This window comes from Cygnus atratus, chromosome 25 (assembly GCF_013377495.2).
Source record: "Cygnus atratus isolate AKBS03 ecotype Queensland, Australia chromosome 25, CAtr_DNAZoo_HiC_assembly, whole genome shotgun sequence".
Taxonomy (NCBI): domain Eukaryota; kingdom Metazoa; phylum Chordata; class Aves; order Anseriformes; family Anatidae; genus Cygnus; species Cygnus atratus.
Window position 1 is genome coordinate 5,319,302 of NC_066386.1, and position 18,260 is coordinate 5,337,561.

At 61.5% G+C, this 18,260-nt stretch overlaps 1 protein-coding gene across 1 annotated transcript; it reads left to right on the forward strand.

Moving 5' to 3' along the window:
* Positions 1 to 672: 672 nt before the first annotated feature.
* On the forward strand, positions 673 to 11,814 carry LOC118258235 (myosin light chain kinase, smooth muscle-like). Its single transcript, XM_050715477.1, has 11 exons — positions 673 to 677; positions 8,035 to 8,130; positions 8,631 to 8,790; positions 9,147 to 9,234; positions 9,343 to 9,546; positions 9,769 to 9,986; positions 10,200 to 10,323; positions 10,400 to 10,552; positions 10,748 to 10,868; positions 10,961 to 11,051; positions 11,430 to 11,814. Exons 3-11 carry the CDS (start codon positions 8,775 to 8,777, stop codon positions 11,594 to 11,596), a joined length of 1,182 nt encoding a protein of 393 aa, XP_050571434.1. The 5' UTR covers positions 673 to 677; positions 8,035 to 8,130; positions 8,631 to 8,774; the 3' UTR covers positions 11,597 to 11,814.
* The last annotated feature ends 6,446 nt before the right edge of the window (positions 11,815 to 18,260 follow it).

The following is an 18,260-nucleotide window of genomic DNA, read 5'->3' on the forward strand; positions in this document are numbered from 1 at the left end:
CAGAGGGAAGAAAAAACGTGGCCGGGGAACTTGCTTAAATAAACTGGGCCCGTAACGCAGCCGGGGCCTCAGCCCAGGCCCCGCGCCGGGAGCAGGCTCAGCCGGGTGCAGCAGCACAGGCACCCACGGCGCTCGCCACACAGGGGCTGCCAGCAGCCTCCCCGCTCGCCGGGAAGCCAAAACCCAGCGGCTCCTCTTGCCTCAAACCTCCCCAGCACCGCTTCCACGCGGCCATGCTTTTTTTTTTCCCCCCCCCTCCTTGCACAAGAACACTCAGTTATTTCCACAGCTCTTGTTTCCACCAGCTAGAGGAGTGACATTTCTAACCGAAAGACGAGGTTTGCTGCAGTTTATTATTGGCTCGAAAAGTTACCCAGGCGGCCCCAGCAACAGGGGAGCGCTTTTATTTTTAAGTCTCTGGAAGGGACACGGTGGTAACTGCTGCCTCGGCAGCGGGGAGGCCATGTTAACTGCGATCCCCCGGATCCGGCCAGGGAGAAAGCCCTGCGGGAAGTTTGGCTGGGGTGTGTGAAACCAAGGATTAAGCTCTCGGGGTTATTCTGCAGACGGGACGTATGGCTGGGGTCACACAGAGCGGGTGCGGTGCGACTGTACGGCGGACAACCAGCAGCTTTCGCCCATCCGGGAAACACGTTCCTAGGCCTTTCACACTTTCAGTATGAAATCGCCCCGCGCCTCCCCACCGGGCACCGATCGGGAACCAGCCCCGCAGCGCCCGGCGCCTGCCGCCGCTCGGGGGAACCGAGCCGCGAGGCCAAAACCGCTCCAAGCGAGCTTTTCCCTGAGAAACGGCCCCGCTCGCCCCCGCCCCCAGCAGCACGGGTTACGGCCGGGCCCGCAGCGCCGACACGGGGCGAGCTGCGGCCTCCCCCCGCCGCGCCCGGAGGCCCGGGGGGGAACCGGAGCCGCGGGGCCCGAGGCGGGGAAGGGAGCGCGGGGCCGGGCCGGGCCCCAACGCCCTGGGCCGAGGCCGAGGCCGTGGCCGAGCCTCCCCCGCGGCTCCCTCTCCGTCCCCGGGGATGCTCCCGCCGGGCCGGCCCCGGCCCCGCGCACCGGAGGGGGCACGGCCGCGACCCGCCGCTCCCCTCAGCGCCGACGGCGGCCCGGGGAGAGCCGCTCCGAGCCGCTCCGCTCCGCCAGGCGCGCGGAGGCCCCCGCGCTCCCGGCTCGGCCCGGCCCCGCCGCGGCGGAGCCCCCGGCCCGCCCCCGGCCCCTCACCGGCCCCGGCGCGGCGGGCACCGAGGCCCGGCGCCGGCCTCCGCGCACACAAAATGGCGGCCGCGCTCCCCCACCGCCCGCTCGGCCGCCATAGGCAGCGCCTCGGCCCCGCCGCGCTTCCGCCAATCGGCAGCCGCCGTGCGGCCGCTCGGCGTCGCAGCGGAGCCAATGGAAGCGAGGGGCGCAGAGGAAGGGGAGGGGGCCGCGCTGCCCCGAGGGGGTTGTGGGAGTTGTGGTCCGCTGCCGCGGCGCGGTGATGAAGACAAGGCGGTTGCGGACTCGCTGTCCCGTGATGCCGAGCGGCTGCTCCCGGGGGGCTCCGCACCTGGGCGAGGCGCGTTGCCATGGCAACGGGCGCGGGGCCTGCGGCCTACTGGGGCCTCCTGCGGCCTCCTGCGGCCCTGCCCGGGGCAGCGCCCGGGGGGGGCCGGGGCCGAGGCCGGGGGCCGGGCCCTGCCCCTCCGCTGTGAGCGGAGCCGGGCGCTGCCGGGTCCTTCCCCCGCTAACGCCTCTCTCGTGCCCCGGTGACCGCTCACGGGCACCAGCGTCCCCCTGGGGAGCTCCCCGGGAGCCGGCGGCTTGGGCGATCCCAATTAATTAACTGAGTTCTCAATTAACCAGTTCACTCCAGCTCTGCCTCCTCCTCCCGGCTCCGGCTTGGGCGGCCGGGAGCGGAGCGGCCCGAGGAGCGCGGCCCGTGAGCTCCCTCCTCGCGCAGGGCCTGGCCCCGAGCCCCCGGGGTGGTGCCGCTGCGGGCGGGGGGCTCGGCCCGGCACACGCGTAAGGGAACAGACAGGCCGGGTTGTCGGGGGCAGGGCACGGCACGGCACGGAGGGCGACAAAAAGACGTGCGAAAGCAGACATCTCGGGCCTTACGGGAGGCACGGAGCGGGCTGAGCCTGGGCTGCGTCCCCTGTGAGTTCGGGAGGAACGAGGGGAACGATACAGGGAGTCGGCCCCTGCAGCCCCTTGAAGCCTTTCCAGTCAAATTTTGCTGCTGCAAAAGGATAAAGAGGCTTTTTTTTTCTGGGTTGGTAAACCACAAAATCACAGGCACTCCTTAGGATTTAATTTCAACAGTTTGATTCTTCCTCGGAAGTAATCTGTCAGCACATCAGAATACACAAAAACGTTTGGAAGGGCGGCGAGCGGCTCCGGACAAAGTGCCGCACCAGTTCCCTTCCTCGGCCTCCTCCGCAAACCCCCATCTCTGCTTCCATTCCTGGCGTTCAGGGAAGGATTCAGAGCAGGGCTCCTGGCGAACTGGTTCCTGGTGAATCAAAATCTCAGAGCGAGGCGGCGGCATTGCCCTCGGCGGTACCTCTCTGGGGCTGTGCGGGGTGAAGGTGTGCGGTAAACGGGACGGGAGCGCTGCCTGCATGACGGTTGCCCCCGCAGCCGCCCCTCGCTGTCAGGGCAGGCGGTGAAAAGCTCTGTGGGTAAAGGACTCCAGGCGTTGCCACCCCCTTTGTTTGTGCTGTTGCTGAGTTAATCGTGCTGAACTTTCCCGCTGGAGGGCTGCCGTTGGAAACGGCCTGTTCCCGAAGGTCCAAGGGGAAGGGTGGATGTGAAATGGGCCAGGGCCGGTCTCAGCCTCAGGATTTCAGCGGGCGGGAGGGGACAGATCCCCCCCTCTCACTGTGTCTGTCCCAGCGTGACCCTGCTGCAGGTACGAGGAAAAAAGCGGGGAGCAGAAACCCCGTTGCGGAACCCCGGCGTGGCTGTGCCCGAGGCTGGCAGCGTCGCTGCCACGTCCACGCCCCACAGGGGAGCTCCCCGGCGCGGTGCCAGCTCCCCGCCCGTGTCCCCGGCGGCACCCACCGGGGAGGCAGCGCCAGCGGCCGTGGCCTGTGCTCGCCCCACTCTGCGGCCGGGTGGCGGCGATGGCCGACGCCGTGCTGGGGCAGGAGGAGCCCTGGAGAACCCGGCACCGAGCTCAGCCCCGCAGCCCCGGCTGGGGCGCAGTCGAGGTTTTGTCCCCGTCCCCAGCAGCAGCGTTAACCCAGGGTGATGTTGGCATCTTCTCAGGGGGCAGGAGGGAGGCAGAGCCGCCACCCCCGGGATGGGGTCATTGCTCCTCGCCTCTCCTCGGCACACCCCGAGCTCACGTGAGGTGTTTCGGTGCGCTCCCATGTGCCAGTCCGTCCCTACAAGCCCGAGGACCGCCTTCTTTAGGACTCCATGCTTTTTTCCTGTGTCGGGGGCATGGTTTTGGTAGCTGTGGCGGCACTCACGTGTCCCATTGGCCGGGCTGACCCCGGCTCTGAGGCTGCCATTGCCACGTGCGGTTATTTTTGTCCCTCGCCCTCACGACGGGGAGCTAAAAAGCCCCTCAAATAAAGGGGGGGGGGGGGGGGCTCTCACTTGGGTTCGTTAGCCAGCAGCCTCGTTACTGGCTGCAGTGGGGCGCCTGCAAACCTGCCCCTGCCAAGCTGCGTGTGCGTGCACCGCCCTCCCGGGGCGGTCTCACCCTGCTCTGTGACCAGGAGGTTCCACACGCGCAGTCCTCGCTCCCACAGCCGGTGAGACGGAGCCAAAGCTCGTCCGCGCGTGGTGCCCCGAGCGCGTCCTGTGCCCAGCAGAGGCGGGGGGAACCACAACTCGGGGCCACACCACACCAGAATTTTTTATTTTGGGGTGTCCTGTGTGGACCCAGGCGTTGGACGGGACAATCCCAACGGGGATGACCCACAGGGGCTGCCGCGAGGACTCGCACCCCGGGCGCCCCGAGCCCCAGCCCGTGACCCCCGCGTCGCGCCGCGCGTTCTGCTCCGCTTCGTGCCGAGGCTGCCGTGGATCAGGCACCGCCGGCAAGGCGTTCGCACCCAGTGCACGTGGTGGTGGCTGCGCAGTGCCCAGAGCCCAGCTAACAGCTCCCAGTGAACAGATCCCAGCTCCCAGTTAACAGATCCCAGCTCCCAGTTAACAGATCCCAGCTCCCAGTTGACAGATCCCAGCTCCCAATGCCTATCTCCCAGCTCCCAGTTAACAGCTTCCAGTTCCCAACTCCAAGTTCCCAGTTCCCAGCCTCCACCTCCCAGTTCCCATCTCCCAGGTGCCAGCTCCCAGTTCCCAATTAACAGCTCCCAGTACCCAGTGTCCAGCCCCCACCTCCCAGTATCCAGTTCCCAATTAACGTTTCCCAGTTCCCAGTCTCCACCTCCCAGTTCCCCCCCCCCCAGTTCCCAGCCCCCACCTCCCAGTTCCCCCCCCCCAGTTCCCAGCACCCCCCCCCAGTTCCCCCCCCGCCGTGCCCGAGGCTCCAGCGCCCTCCTCGTGCGGCCCCGCCCCCAGACCATGACCCCGCCCCCAACGAACCAGGCCACGCCCACCCCGCACCAGGCCACGCCCCCGCCCTGTCCCCGCTCCCCCGAGGCCCCGCCCAGAGCCAGCCCCGCCCCCGGGGGACCTGGGCAGGGTCCCCCCGTGTCCCCCCTGCCCCTGGGTGCCCCCCCCCCGGTCTCCGTGTGTCCCCATGTCCCCCAGGGTCCCCCATGTGCCCCCAGGTGCCCCTGGGTCCTCCCAGGTCCTCGGTGTCCCCATGGCCCCGGTGTCCCCCGTGTCCCCCATGCCCCCCCACATCCCCTGTCCCCCCCACCCTGTGTCCCCCCACGTCCCCTGTGTCCCCCATGCCCCCCCACCCCCCCTGTCCCCCCCACCCCTTGTCCCCCCACATTCCCTGTGTCCTCCCATGTCCCCTGTGTCCCCCCACCTCCCCCCACAACCCATGTCCCCCACATTTCCACCATGTCCCCTGTGTCCCCCACATGTCCCCCACGTCCCCTCTGTCCCCCACATGTCCCCCATGGCCCACCTCCTCTTGTGGCCCCCATGTGTGCCCACGTCCCCACCCTGTGCCCGGTGTCCCCAGCATCCCCTCTGTCCCCTCCACGTTCCCCTCGTTCCCCCCCCGTGGCACTGTCCCCCCCGTGCTGCCCCCAGCCCCCAGGGTGGCAGTCGGGTGGCCACAGGGGGTGGCAGCAGCGGGGGCGCGATGACAGATGGTGGCCGCACCCCGACACTGCGGGGTGTCCCCGCAGGACCCGGGCTCATGGCCGTGGCCATGAGCACCGTGGGGTGAGCGGGCAGAGCCCCGCAGAGGAGTTTTTGTAGGACCTACAGAAAAACAGGCAGCTTGTCATTGCGTCCTGCACAAAACGGGGGACCTGGAGCGGGCTAGGAACCACCCTGGGGACACGGGGACGCGCAGGGACGGGGCACGGCGGCTTTCCCACCGGGAGGAGGAGGAGTGGCGTGGACGCGGCCCGGAGCCCCCACCCCAGGAACTTTCCCCACAGCCCCGAGCCCCCAAATCCTGCACCAGGGCATTTCCTGCGGCATTTTGCTCGGGGCGAGGCCGCGGCGCCTGCTGGCAGCTGGAGACACATCGATCACCCCCGTAGGAATTAATGGTTGCCGGGGCGCAGGCGATAATGATCTAATTACTTTTATAACGTGCAAGCAGAGGCCGGCCTCGGCCGGTAACGCGCCGCCCGACATTTCAGACGGGCTTTCCCAGACCTGAAAGCAATTAGGCACAAAAGGAAGGAAAAATGTAAGCGAGGGGATGTGAACTGCACTCGGGAGTTGTTCGAAGGGAATTATCGGACACCAAAGCCTCTCCACGACCGGGGTTCACCTGGGAGGCCAATGGCACCCGGGCACATCGGCGGGGAGGAGGAGAAGGAATCAAGCCCCCGCTCGTCGGTGGATGTCGGCCAGCGGAGCTCTGCGGGGAGAAGGCTCCGTGCTCGCTGCCACAGCTCCCGGCTCGGGTCTGCCCAGCGCACCGAGAACCGGCACTCGTGCCCCAAAAGCGTTGCCTTCGGGGTTTTTTGGCGTTGATGTAAAGGGGGGGTGGGGGTGCGGGGGCAGATCCAGCTGTGGGGCTCCAGAGAGGCTGATCAACGCCACCGAGGCGGTTGGGCCTTTTTCTGAGCGTTTTTGTTTTGTAATTTTTGCTGCTCGTGGCCAGGACGAGCGTCAGGACAACACTGACATCAAGTGGCTGCTGGGATCCCTCGCACGCGGGGGCCGGATCCTGCTCCCCGGGAGCTGCATCGCCCGCGCAGCCCCCGTCCTCCCCTGCCGATGCACCCCACGAGCTCAGCCTGCCGTTTTGTCCCTTTCTGCTCCGTTTCGCCCTGTGCTGAGATGCAAGAAGCCGGCTGACTGCCGTGTCGGGCAGGAAAGCGCGGCCTGGACCCCAAAACCCTCCTGAGCAAGGCCCAACCGAGGATGCTGCAGGAAGGGGGGTGCTGCCGGACACGAGTGGGGCCTCCACCGCCCCTCCCCAGCCCGCAGGGTGAGGCCGGTGGTCCTGGCCTCTCCTCTGCCGTTCCTCCCCCGTGTGTCCTCCACGTCCTCGTCGTGCCCTGCCGCATCCCGGCAGGGTCAATATCCCAGCAGGGCCCGGCCGAGCCACGCGCTGCCCACGTCACCGAGCCGGCAGCAGCCGCGCGGCCCTGGCCCACGGGGCTGGGGGCCAGCAGGGACCCCCCCCGGCCGCAGCGCCCACCCCCGTGGGTTCTGCTGCACCCAGCTCCCGCCAGGCCACCGGCGAGGTCGCGGGGAAGCAGTGAGGCCGCGCCACCGTCCCCGGGCTGTGCTCCACGCCGGAGCACGGCCGCGGTGGCCCCTGCCACCACCACCCGCTGGTGCTGGGGACGTCGTCCCCGCGCCTCCCGCCGGCCTTCAGCTCTCTGCCCCTGGACTTTGGGCTGAGCACGGGAGTGGCGGTGGCGGCGGTGCGGCTGCCGGTGTTGGCGGAGCCCCAAATCGCCTCTGCGGTGAGACCAGCGCCGCGACCCCGCAGGGGCACCGCAGGTAACGTGGGTGATGTCCCCTGTGCCGTGGGGAGGCTGCGAAAGGGGGCTGCCCAAAGGGATGGGTCCCTCTGCCCCATCCCCAGCTCTGGAGGCTCCTCTGCGGGAAATCACCGAGTTATTCCTGGTTTAAAGCAGGGGAAACTGAGGCACGGCATTTTGCCCAGTGTCAGAGTGGCCACACAGCCTGCGAGACCTTGCCCTGGGGGGGGAGAGGCTGGAAAATCCCATTTTTGCTCCACACCAGCAGGGCTTGGAGGCAGCGAGTGGTTTTGCAACACCTCGTTCCCGCTCATCCCGGCTTTCTGTGGACACCTTCGTGTCCCTGAGGCCAGCCCAGAGCCCAGCTCAGCTGGGGACAGGGGGGTGGCCAGAGCCAGGGGTGGGTTTGGGGCGAGCGATGGCTCCGGTGGGATATTGGCTGCAGGTGGAGCTGGGGTAGCAGGTGCAGGAACTTGGTGCCCTTGTGGGCCCCCACCCATGGGTGGGGGCGAGGCGAGGTGGGGCTGGGCTATGACAGGATTTAGGTCCTGAGAGGGACCAAGGCTGGATGCAAGCAGGGAGAGGGGCCCAGAGGTGGGGGCTTTGCTGGGTGTTGGGGGGGGGGGGGGAGGGGGGTGTGCTGGGTCTCTGCAGACCCTTGGGTGGTTTTGGTTGGGGTTCCTCCAGCTGAGCCCTGCGTGGGGCGAAGTTTGGGACCACAGTGCTGGTTTGGAGGTGGCTGTGGGGCAGCCCAGTGGTGATGCTGGTGGTTGTTTATCCCCAAGCCCGGAAACGGGACGCGTGGAAATGCTCCGTGTGCTGGGAAGGAAAGGGAGGGGAGAGCCGGGCCGTTCCTGCACTGCCACAGGAGGGATGCTCCAGCTGCTCCTGGAGCTGGGCTGGCGCTTGGCGCTGAGACGTCCCCATCCGGGCTGTGTGGCCACCGTGGTCGCCAATGCCAGCCCCAGCATCACCCCTTCCTTCCCAGCTCGCTCGTGACTCCAGTGGCTCCGTAGTGTCTGAGGGGGACGGACTGGAGACCTGTGCTGGTGGCCTGGGCCAGGACGGGACTGGACAGAGGCAGGTGAGTGCTGAGACTCTCGGTTTGGGGCTTGGGTGTCCCTGCCTCGTGCTCCATCCTCTTCCCCTACTCATGTGCAGGTTGGGGAGGGGAACGAGCTAAGGAAACAGCTCCTTTGCCCTAGAAATGCAGCTTTTCCTGGGGATTTCCTGGCTGTCACAAGATGGAGCATGAGAAAGGCTGCAGCTTCTTGCCTAAGGCGTCAGTGGTCCTAGAAAGAGATTGATTTGAAGGAAACGGGGCTGTTGCTTTGAAATTGCCTCCCACCTCCGCAAGCAGCGGGTTTGACCCCGTGTACCTGCTGGTGTCGGTGCCCAGCGAGGTGCCAGCTCGTGGGCAGGATGGGGACGTCAGGCGGGGCTGGTGCAGGCAGCAAGGTGCTCGAGGTCTCCTGTGGCGGAGGCGCTGGGGCTCTGCGGGACGGAGGTGCAGGGAGGCACTCGGGGCTGCGCGGTGCCGTGGGGCTGGCCCCTCATGTCCAGCCTCGGCTCTTCCCTGTGCAGAGCCCAGGGCGCAGCTGGAGCAGGCACACAGGGGCACGAGGCAGGCGGTGCCTGTCCCAGCCCAGGGCTGCCAGGATTCCAGGGGCCACATCCAGCGTCCGTCCTGACCGTGCCAGCACCTGGCAAGGAGCCGACAACAGCACCATGTCTCAGGCAGAAGGTACCACGCAGTCCTTGGGCTGCCCTGGGATGGCCACAGCCCCAGTCTGCCCCCCACATCATTGCTCACCTCCCATCCCATTTAACACCTGGTCCAGGGTCCTGCAGCCCTTCTGATCCACCTTTGTCCCGCACCACTGAGGCACTGGGACTTGCATGGTGCTGGCTGCTCCGGGGGGTGCAGGTCGCAGGAGCCCCTGTCCCCAGCGGCAGTGCCTGGGGCTGGCAGCTGGATGGTCCTGGATGGACCCGAGGGTGCTGGGGTACAGAAACGAGCACCGCTGGGGAAGGGATGGCCCCTGCGGCGTGAGGCTTGGGCTCAGCTCCAGCAGGATCTGTGCGTGTCCCTGCCAGCAGGTGAGGAGGCTTTTGAGTACTGCGATGTCGTCATCAACACCCAGGAGAAGGTTTCGGATGTGTACACGCAGCTGGAGAAGCTCGGAGAGTAAGCTGGGGCCCTGCATCCCCACCACCCCTGAGCTGCGGGGTCTGTCCACGCGTGGTCGGGGTGGTGGTGACGGCTCCTCCATCCCTTGTGCTCGCTCTGTCCCAGGGGCAAGTTCGGCACCGTGTACCGGCTGCAGGAGAAAGCCAGCGGCAGGATCCGGGCTGGGAAGTATTTTCGGACGCGGACGGCCAAAGAGAAGCAGGCGGCTCGGGCCGAGGTGGAGCTCATGAACCTGCTGCATCACCCGCGCCTCGTGCAGTGCCTCGCCGCCTTCCAGGGCCCCGCCGAGCTGGTGATGGTGATGGAGTAGTGAGTGGGGGCAGCGCTGGGAACACCCACTGTGTTGGGGAGGGTCCTTGCACCCCAGGGTCCTGGCACGGGGTGTAGGGTGGATTGGGAACCTGCAGACCCCGGGGACCTGGGCGTTGAGGTGCACCCAGAGCGCTGGGTCCGGGCTCCCTGGTGGGGTGTCCCCCTCCTCGGGGCTGGCAGACCCCAGTGGGGTCCCCCAGCACCCTGCCCGCTCCCCAGTGTGGCCGGCGGGGAGCTCTTCGAGCGCATTGTGGACGATGACTTCGAGCACACGGAGCCCAGCAGCACCCAGTACATGCGGCAGATCCTGGAGGGGCTGCAGTACATGCACGGCCAGGCCGTCGTCCACCTTGACCTCAAGCCCGAGAACATCGTCTGCGTCAGCCCCAGTGGCCACTGGCTCAAGATCGCTGACTTTGGCCTGGCGCGGAAGCTGGGTGAGCGAGGGGGGGTCCCTGCTGACGACAGGGTGCTGCGGGGCAACCCGTGAGGTGGGCAGCCTGGAGAGCCCTGCACCCATGGGTGCCCAGCACCAAGATGGGCCCTGGGGGCAGTTTCTTAACTCCCTCTCCCCCAGGCAGAGGTGTGTGTTGGGGTGCCCTGGGGAGGTTCTGGCCAGGCACTGCCCCACAGCTCCACCTTCTCTGCAGCTCCAGACACCCCCGTGAGGGTGCTGCACGGGACCCCCGAGTTCATGGCTCCAGAAGTGGTCTCCTTCGAGCCCGTGGGGTTTGCCACGGACATGTGGAGCGTCGGTGTCATCTGTTACATCCTGTGAGTGGCTCCTGGGGGACAGCAGTTGGGCAGGAAGGGGCTGAGCTGCTGCTGACAGCCTCTGTCCCCTCTCCAGGCTGAGCGGGGAGTCCCCCTTCCAGGGGGACACCGACATAGAGACGCTGAGCAACATCACCGCTGCCCAGTGGGACTTTGAGGAGGAGACCTTCTCGGACATCTCCCCGCAGGCCAAGGACTTCATCAGCCAACTGCTGCAGAAGGACCCTGGGTAGGAGCTGGGGGTGGGCGCTGGGTGTGTCCCCACAGAGCCGGGCTGGGTTTTGGGGTGTGAGGAGGGTGGGGGGGGAGGAACAGGGGAAGGAGTGAGCCCTACTGTGCTGAATGCTGCCCGTGGAGTACCCAGAGCCTCTCCCTGGGGCCAAGGGCCTGACGGCAGCCCCTGACCACCGTGCCCCCTCCCCAGCCACCGGCTCTCCAGCCCCGAGGCTCTGCTGCACCCCTGGCTGCAGCAGCCCCTGCCCAGCAGCACGAAGGCGCTGCCGAAGGAGCGGATAAAGCAGTTCCTGGCTCGTCGGAAGTGGCAGGTATGTGGGGAGGGATGTGTTTAGGAGATGGTGGCGTCTGTGGGGTTGGGGACTGCTCTCGTGGGCCTCAGTGCTCCTTCCCTTCTCTCCAGAAAACAGGCAAAGCCCTGCTGGCACTCAACAGGCTTGCCCTGCTGTCCCAGAACATGGAGAGGAGAGCATCAGAGGCTCAGGATGAGGAAGGTGATGTCCCTGAAGCATTGGCTCCAACGCACCCCATCAATCCCTGTTCCTCTGCTTTGTCACCCCTACCTGTGCCCTGACCTGCCTTGGTGCCACCGAGTGCCTTGCGCATGTCGCCGGTGGGGGACTTCTGCTCTGGGGCACCTTCTGTGCCCCAAAGCCCCCTGTCCTCAGCCCTGAGGGGCCAATGCTGCTGTGGCCTTGGAACCGGTGCATACTGCTCTGCAGCGCTGGGATCTGAATGTGCTCCGGATCCCAGGGATCAGGAGCTGATCCCTACAGGGCCTGGTGTGCCGGTGTCATGTACGTTCCTCCAGCAGAGGAGGAGGGTTAAATGCAGGTGACTCCTCACCGTGCCCTCTGTCCATCTGCCCACAGACCCGTGCTGCAGTCCAGAGGAGGACCAAGCCTCTGAGTCTCTGCCCCAGCAGGGTTCCAGCTTCTCCGAGCCACCAATGGACAAAGAGGAGGTGGAAGGTGGGAGCATCATGACTGCAGGACAGGCAGAGAGCAGTGCCAGCATCCCCCAGCCCCGGGCCACCTAGAGCGGGTGACTCTTCTCCACTGTCACAGCACTTTGCACCATGGCCTGGCCAGCCTGCGGTTGGCCCAGACCCGTGGTGCCCCTGTGCTGGTGTGGGGACAGGGCTGCCTGCCCTCCCCAGTGAGGAACCAGTGCCCCCATGGCCACCTGGGTTAGAGCTAAGCCTGGTTCTTCTCACTGCATGTCTTGTGAGCCCAATAAAGCACTGAGGATTTCTGCATTCCCTGTGCTGCTCCTTTCTCCCAAAATCACTGGGAGGGGTGGCAAAGAGCTGCCCAAGCTGTCCTCGCCCTTTGGGAGTCAGCAACAGGCTCCCCTGAGGCTGGGCCACCACCTTTGCCTTGTCTGGGAGGGAGCCTGGCGCTGTGCCCTGGGGACAGGGCCTGAGAGGGGATGGCTCCAGGTGAAGTCCCTTGACAGGGAGCATCCTCCTTCCCCTGGGGGCTGAGGGGGGTGGCACTGTGCCCTGAACCCCAGGTGGGTGGGAGGAGCAGGGATGGGGTTGGAAGGGACCTCTGGGTCCATCTGGTCCAACCCCTTGCTCAAGCAGTGCCACCTCGAGCAGGTAGTCCAGGACCATGTCTGGGGGTTCTGAATCCCCCCCATGGAAGGGAGACCCCCAGCCTCTCTGGGCTCAGTCACCTGCTCAGTAAAGAAGTGCTCCCTGGTGTTCAGAGCATGCCTCCTGCCTTTCAGCTTGTGACTGGCACTGGGCATCACAGGAAAGAGCCTGGCTCTGTCCTCACTGCACCCTTCCTCCATTCATCTATATACATTTATATGTGGACCCTCTGAGACTCAGTGCTCTGACACTGCCATGGGAGAGATGCTTCAGTCCCTTCACTTTCATGGCCTTCTGCTGGACTGCAAACCTGCTGGGGGTTCTCTCTGCCACTTCGCCCACATCGTTAATGAAGGTGCTGAGCAGGACTGGTCCCAGCGTTGACCCCTGGGGTACTCTGCTAGTTGCTGGCCTCCACTTAGGCGTTGCACCACTGATGGCCATCCTCTGGGCTCTGCCCTTCAGTCAGCTTCTGATCCACCTCAGTCTGCCCATCCAGCCCACACATCACCAGTTTGTCTATGTGGGGACACCGTCGAAGGCCCTGTGAATGTCCAGGCAGGCAATGTCCACTGCTCTCTCCTTGTCTGCCAGGTCAGCTGTTTCACTGCAGAAGCTTAAGTTGGTTAAGCATGACTTCCCCTTGGTGAGTCTATGCTTACTATTCCTGATTATTTTCTTACCCTTTGCATGCCTGGAAATGGCTTCCAGGTTTAGCTGCCCCCAACACCTTCCCAGGGACTGGGGTGAGGCTGACTGACTTGTAGTTCCCCAAGTTCCCCAGGTCCTCCTTCTTGAAAACAGGAGTGACACTTGCTTTTCTCCAGTCTTTGGGCACTTCTCCATCCACCGTGATTGTTCAAAGATTATCAAGAGTGGTCTCAGTGTGACATCTGCTTGTTCCCTTGGCACTTGTGTGGTGCATCCCATTATGGCCTAAGGATTTACATATGTCCAGTTTGCTTAAGTGTTCCTTGATATGATCCTCTTCCACCAAGGGTGCACCTTCCTTGCTCCAACTTTTCCTGCTGTTTGGGACCTGTGATTCCTGAAGGCCAGTCTTGCTGGTAAGGGCTGAGGCACTCAGTCCGTCCCCCTGTCCTGTGTAACCAGGTCTCCTTCATTCAGCAGTGAGCCCGTAGTTCCCCAGCCTTCCTTTTGTCATCAATGTACTTACAGAAGCTGTCCTTGTTGTCCTTGACATCTCTGGATAGATTTAATTCCATTTGAGCTTTAGTTTTCTTAACTTCATCCTTAGCTGCTCAGTGTCTCTATTCCTTCCACGTTACCTGTCCTTGCTTCCACCTTGAGCTTGGAGGACGTGATCCTTGAATCAGAACCAGCTTTTTCAGGCCCCTCTTCCCTCCAGGAAACGCATCATGGTTATTCCCAGTGCTGCATCCATTAGTATACAGGCACGTGAAAGAGGCTCCCCAGGACACTGAGTTCCTAGAAATGGTGTGGGGGATTTCTCTGTAATGGTGCCTTGTGGGCACCTCCTTGCTAATAGCCAAGTGCTGGAGGTGACCCTGCTTGAACCTCATGTTGCTGATTTTACGATTCCCTCCCTCTCACATCACCTCGAGCCCTTTGCTCAGAAACCCTGCCCGTCCCTCCCTCACAGAGCTGCTGGTTGTCCTCTCTCCCCTTGCTCTTACTTCAAAGCCCCCCTTTTGCATCCAGCCATCCCTGGGGACTCTGGTCTCTTAGTTCCTGTGCCAACTCTGCAACCAGCAGGGCTGGAGGGGGGCCAGAAACTGCAGTGTGACCTCAAACCTTACCCTAAGGAGGCAGCTTGGGCAAAAATCAGGATTTAGGAGCCAAGGTCTGCTCTGTCCTAGTCTTTTCCTGCCCTCGGTGATGCTGAGCAGCCTCTGGAGAGGGCCTCTGGAGAGGAGCTGGTGGCTGCACTCACTCTATTTATTCAGTTTATTTATTTGCAGTTTACTTGCTGCAGTAAACCCACCTTTCATGTTTAAACTGGGCTGGAGGCTGCTCTTACGCAGCTGAAGCTGGAGGGCTTGCAAAAAACCCTCCTTTGAGTACAAAAAAGACAGGATCTCCTGGAAAGACTCCAGAGGAGGGCCACAAAGATGATACGAGGCCTGGAGCATCTTCCCTGTGAGGAAAGGCTGAGACCTGGGTCTGTTCAGACTTGAGATAAGAAGACTAAGAGGGGATCTTATTAATGTTTACAAGTATCTTAAGTGTGGGAGACAGAGGGATTTGGCCGACCTCTTTCCAGTGGTTTGTGGGGACAGGACAAGGGGCAATGGCCACAAAATGGAGCACAGGAAGTTCCGCACCAACATGCAAAAGAACTTCTTCACAGTGAGGGTGACGGAGCACTGGGACAGGCTGCCCAGGGAGGTTGTGGAGTCTCCTTCTCTGGAGATATTCAAGGCCCGTCTGGACGCCTACCTGTGCAACCTGCTCTAGGGAACCTGCTTTGGCAGGGGGGTTGGACCCGATGATCTCTTGAGGTCCCTTCCAACCCCTGTGATTCTGTGAAAGGCACCGGGGTCTGAATGGTGCAGCCCTGTGCCTGCTGCTGGGCTGAGGCTGTGCAAAATAATGCTTGAGGCATGCGTGGGACCCTCCTCTGGGACCTTCCTCTTCCTCCACCAGCTGCTTCTCCTCATGCCCTCCCTGCTGTGCGCTCCTAGGAGCTGGAGGTGAGGCTGTGAGGGGGTAAGAGGAAAGCGTTATTTTTATTAAACAGAACTAAATCCACCCACTCTCACAACTGCTGTGGGGACCGCTGCTGGACTGACAGCAGCAAACCCGCTTTCAGAGAGTTTGCTATTCCCTGCGGGAAGCTGATGGTCACCATGGGAGGAGCCTTCAGTAGCAGAACTTGTCACGCTGCTGCAGCCCCCAGAAATGTTAGCCAAGCCCAGGTGCCAGTGGTCCCTTGGTTGGGGATTTCATGGCTCTTATCTGCTCTTCTCTTGGGCTAATGGGGAAGGATGCCGTGACCTTCCTGTCTTGCTATCACCGTATGGACCCTCTTGCCGATGAGGCCTTATCGGCACCCAGGCCTGGCTCATATTTTTGTGGCAAGAGCCTGTTCCTGTTAATAATGTCAATTGCTGATGGCTGCTTCTGGGTACATTTGACCACGGGAAGCTAGCAAGCAGGAGACTGCTGCAGTATTGTGGAGCTGTAGCGTGCTCTGCCCAGGGCTCTCTCTTTCTCCTTGTTGAAAACAGCGGATGTATGGCAGGAAAGGGAATCCAGAAGGAACTTGACTTGGGAGCTGATGTGCAGACCTCCACTCAGAGCACTGGGTAGTGCTCTCAGGGAGCCCCCAGGTCCTCCCCTTGTGATGCAAATTAACATTATCATTGCTGTAGGACATTCCTAGCAGGGTCCAACTATGGCTCTTCAGAGGCTGTGTCACGCAGCTCCTGACAGACTCCATCTATTTGCTGTCTCTTCCCGTAAGTGACGTTTTCAGCAGCAGAAGTGAACTCACCACTATACAGAACCTGATGAAGACAGCTGTGACAACCACACTTCTCACTCCCGATGATGGGTTCTGGCTGCATTCACAAGTCATGCTGGTTTTGAGTTGGAGAAGCAGCTCCTTAGAAACACACAAACATATTCCATGTTCTGTCCACGGTTTTTGTCTTCCATTTCCAGGGAAACAGAGGCACTGAGCAACCCTCTTTTCCTCCACTACTCTAAGTGCTTCTCTTGATACTCACATACATCATATCCTAATTTCTACTCATTAGTATCATCTGTTCCATGTTTTCTTCATTATACAGACTCTGGCTGATCTGAACTCACATGCGTCCCCTGGGAACAGAGCAGAATGCCTTCAAGCTGTGGATGATAAGCAAACACCAAGTTACATATAATCAATCCCTTGATGAGCTATTTACCATGTGACATGTCCAAAATACTTCTGGTTGGGAACTATGTTTATCTTAGTCTGTTTTTTCAAACTACCCACAGCCCTGAAAATCCATGTCAAAGCGTTCAGGCATAAGCTTTCTCTCTATAATCTTGCCTATTGCTTCAGGATTGCCTGTACTTTACACTGCAAATACTGATTTACTTACAGAAGAAGCTTAGTTATTGACAGAAGCCTGTGTCCCACAGCACACATTTCTTCTTCCACTGCTTCCCTTGGCTTTACACAGAACAATGAACACTTGTCAGAGGAAGCAACAGACTAAATGAAGAGTGGAGTTATACCTGGAACTCATTACAATCACTGAGAAATTCAGCAGCACTGAAAATAGAAATCCAATTTCAGCACTTGTGAGGAAATGAATTAGTAAGTGATCCTTTGATCAAGACCGACTCTCTCTCCAGTTCACCTTCACTTCAGCCACACCACTTCACAAATTTGTGTACCTACACAAAACATTAGATATCTTCTAGCAAGGTACAAAGGCAAAGTAATGCAGCTAGAGAACCTTGAGAAATGGTTCTCTTCCGTATCACAAATACTCTTGGGTCCAGCTCCCTAGAGGTATGTGAGGTACAGTTAGTTGTCTGAATACCCTCAAAGTTCTGGATCTGAATCCTTCTGTGACAAGTTATCACAAATATCTCATGTTTATTTTGGGCTGCAAAATCTAGGCATGATTATTTGGACAAGCAAATATTCCCTGGGTAGCACTAACATCAAGAAAAATTTCTCTGTGGAATCCCTCCCTCCTGCAAATTTGGGGGAGGAAGGGGAACAAAAGAGAATAGGAGTATGATTTCCTGCTTGTGTATTTTTCTGTGAATTGAAATCAATCAAGAAAACAAACCTGAGCCTAAAGTCAACCTGAATGTAAAAAATTAGCATCAGGCAAATATTGAAGAAGATTATTTGAATGTGTCATTTCTAGAATGCTTTTTTAAGGACTATTACACCAGGAAGTGAACAGCTACCAAGTAATTTGGATTGTCAGATAAAAGCCTTCATGCATCACAAATAAAACACCAGAAGACTGGTGAGAGAAGACATGCGGAGTATGAGGAATTGGTAGCAACAGATGCAAAGACACGTAAATTAAGATGGAAGATGTAAGTAATAAAGGAGGTGTTTGTGAAAAGGAAAAGAACATCAGTAATACCTGAATCGCAACACACTCATCTCTCAGCACGGCACAGCTGTGACTTGCTGTCTTTTTCCAAGACGTTAGACACACAGCTCTCCAAATCGGTTTTACTATTGTAAAGGCCCCATCCTTAAGACAAATTACACATGAGAAAATTGTGTTGTTGAAATTCTTTATTAAGTTAAGCTCAAGTCAAACAAGAGATCCGTCCCTCCCCTCGACAGGGAAGATCTGTCAGGAGCGAGCCCTGACCCTTCCAGCAGCCTGTGTCAGCTCCACGGAGACCCTGGTGCCCACGAACAAAGGAGCACACAGGGGGACACCTCCCGCAGCCCCTGGCCCTGCCATGGCCTCCTCAGCCTCTCCTCGGCCGCCCTGCCCCTCGCCTCCATGGGTGCCCAGGATGCTGCAGGCACCAAGCACCGCCATGGCGGCTGCCTGAGGCAGCGGGCTCGAGCTGAGGTGGTGCCCGCACCCGGCGGCCCTGCCGCCACCTTGCTCCAGAACCTGTCGGTTTTCCACCCAATTTCCCAACCTTTTCCACACATTTTTCCCAGCCTTTTCCACTAAATTTCCCCAGACTTTTCTCTCGATGCCCACCCCACCCCAGGTTCTTCCAGGGCTCCCGGGGCAGTTTGCCCCTCGCTGGGGGTGGATGGCGGCATCCCCGACGCCTGCCGGGGAGCGGGCGACGGCGGCCTGTCGGGGTCGGGCGCCATGTCCTGCCCGCAGGATGGGCACGGAGGCTGCCTCGGCCCCGGGGAGCCCGCCCGGGCGGCGGCTGCACTGTGCATGCGGGGCCGAGGGGGGGCAGCAGGCGCCTGCCTTTCTCCGAGGGAGCCGGCTGGAGCCGGGGCGGGGGGCTGAGGGTCGGGGTGGGCAGCGCACCCCACTCGGCCTCCTGCTGTCTCCGGCTCCACAGGCCGGCTAGCCACGTCCAGGCTAGAATCACAGAATCATGACGGTTGGAAAAGACCTCCAAGATCATCTGGTCCAACCATCACCCTACTACCAATGTCACCCAATAACCATGT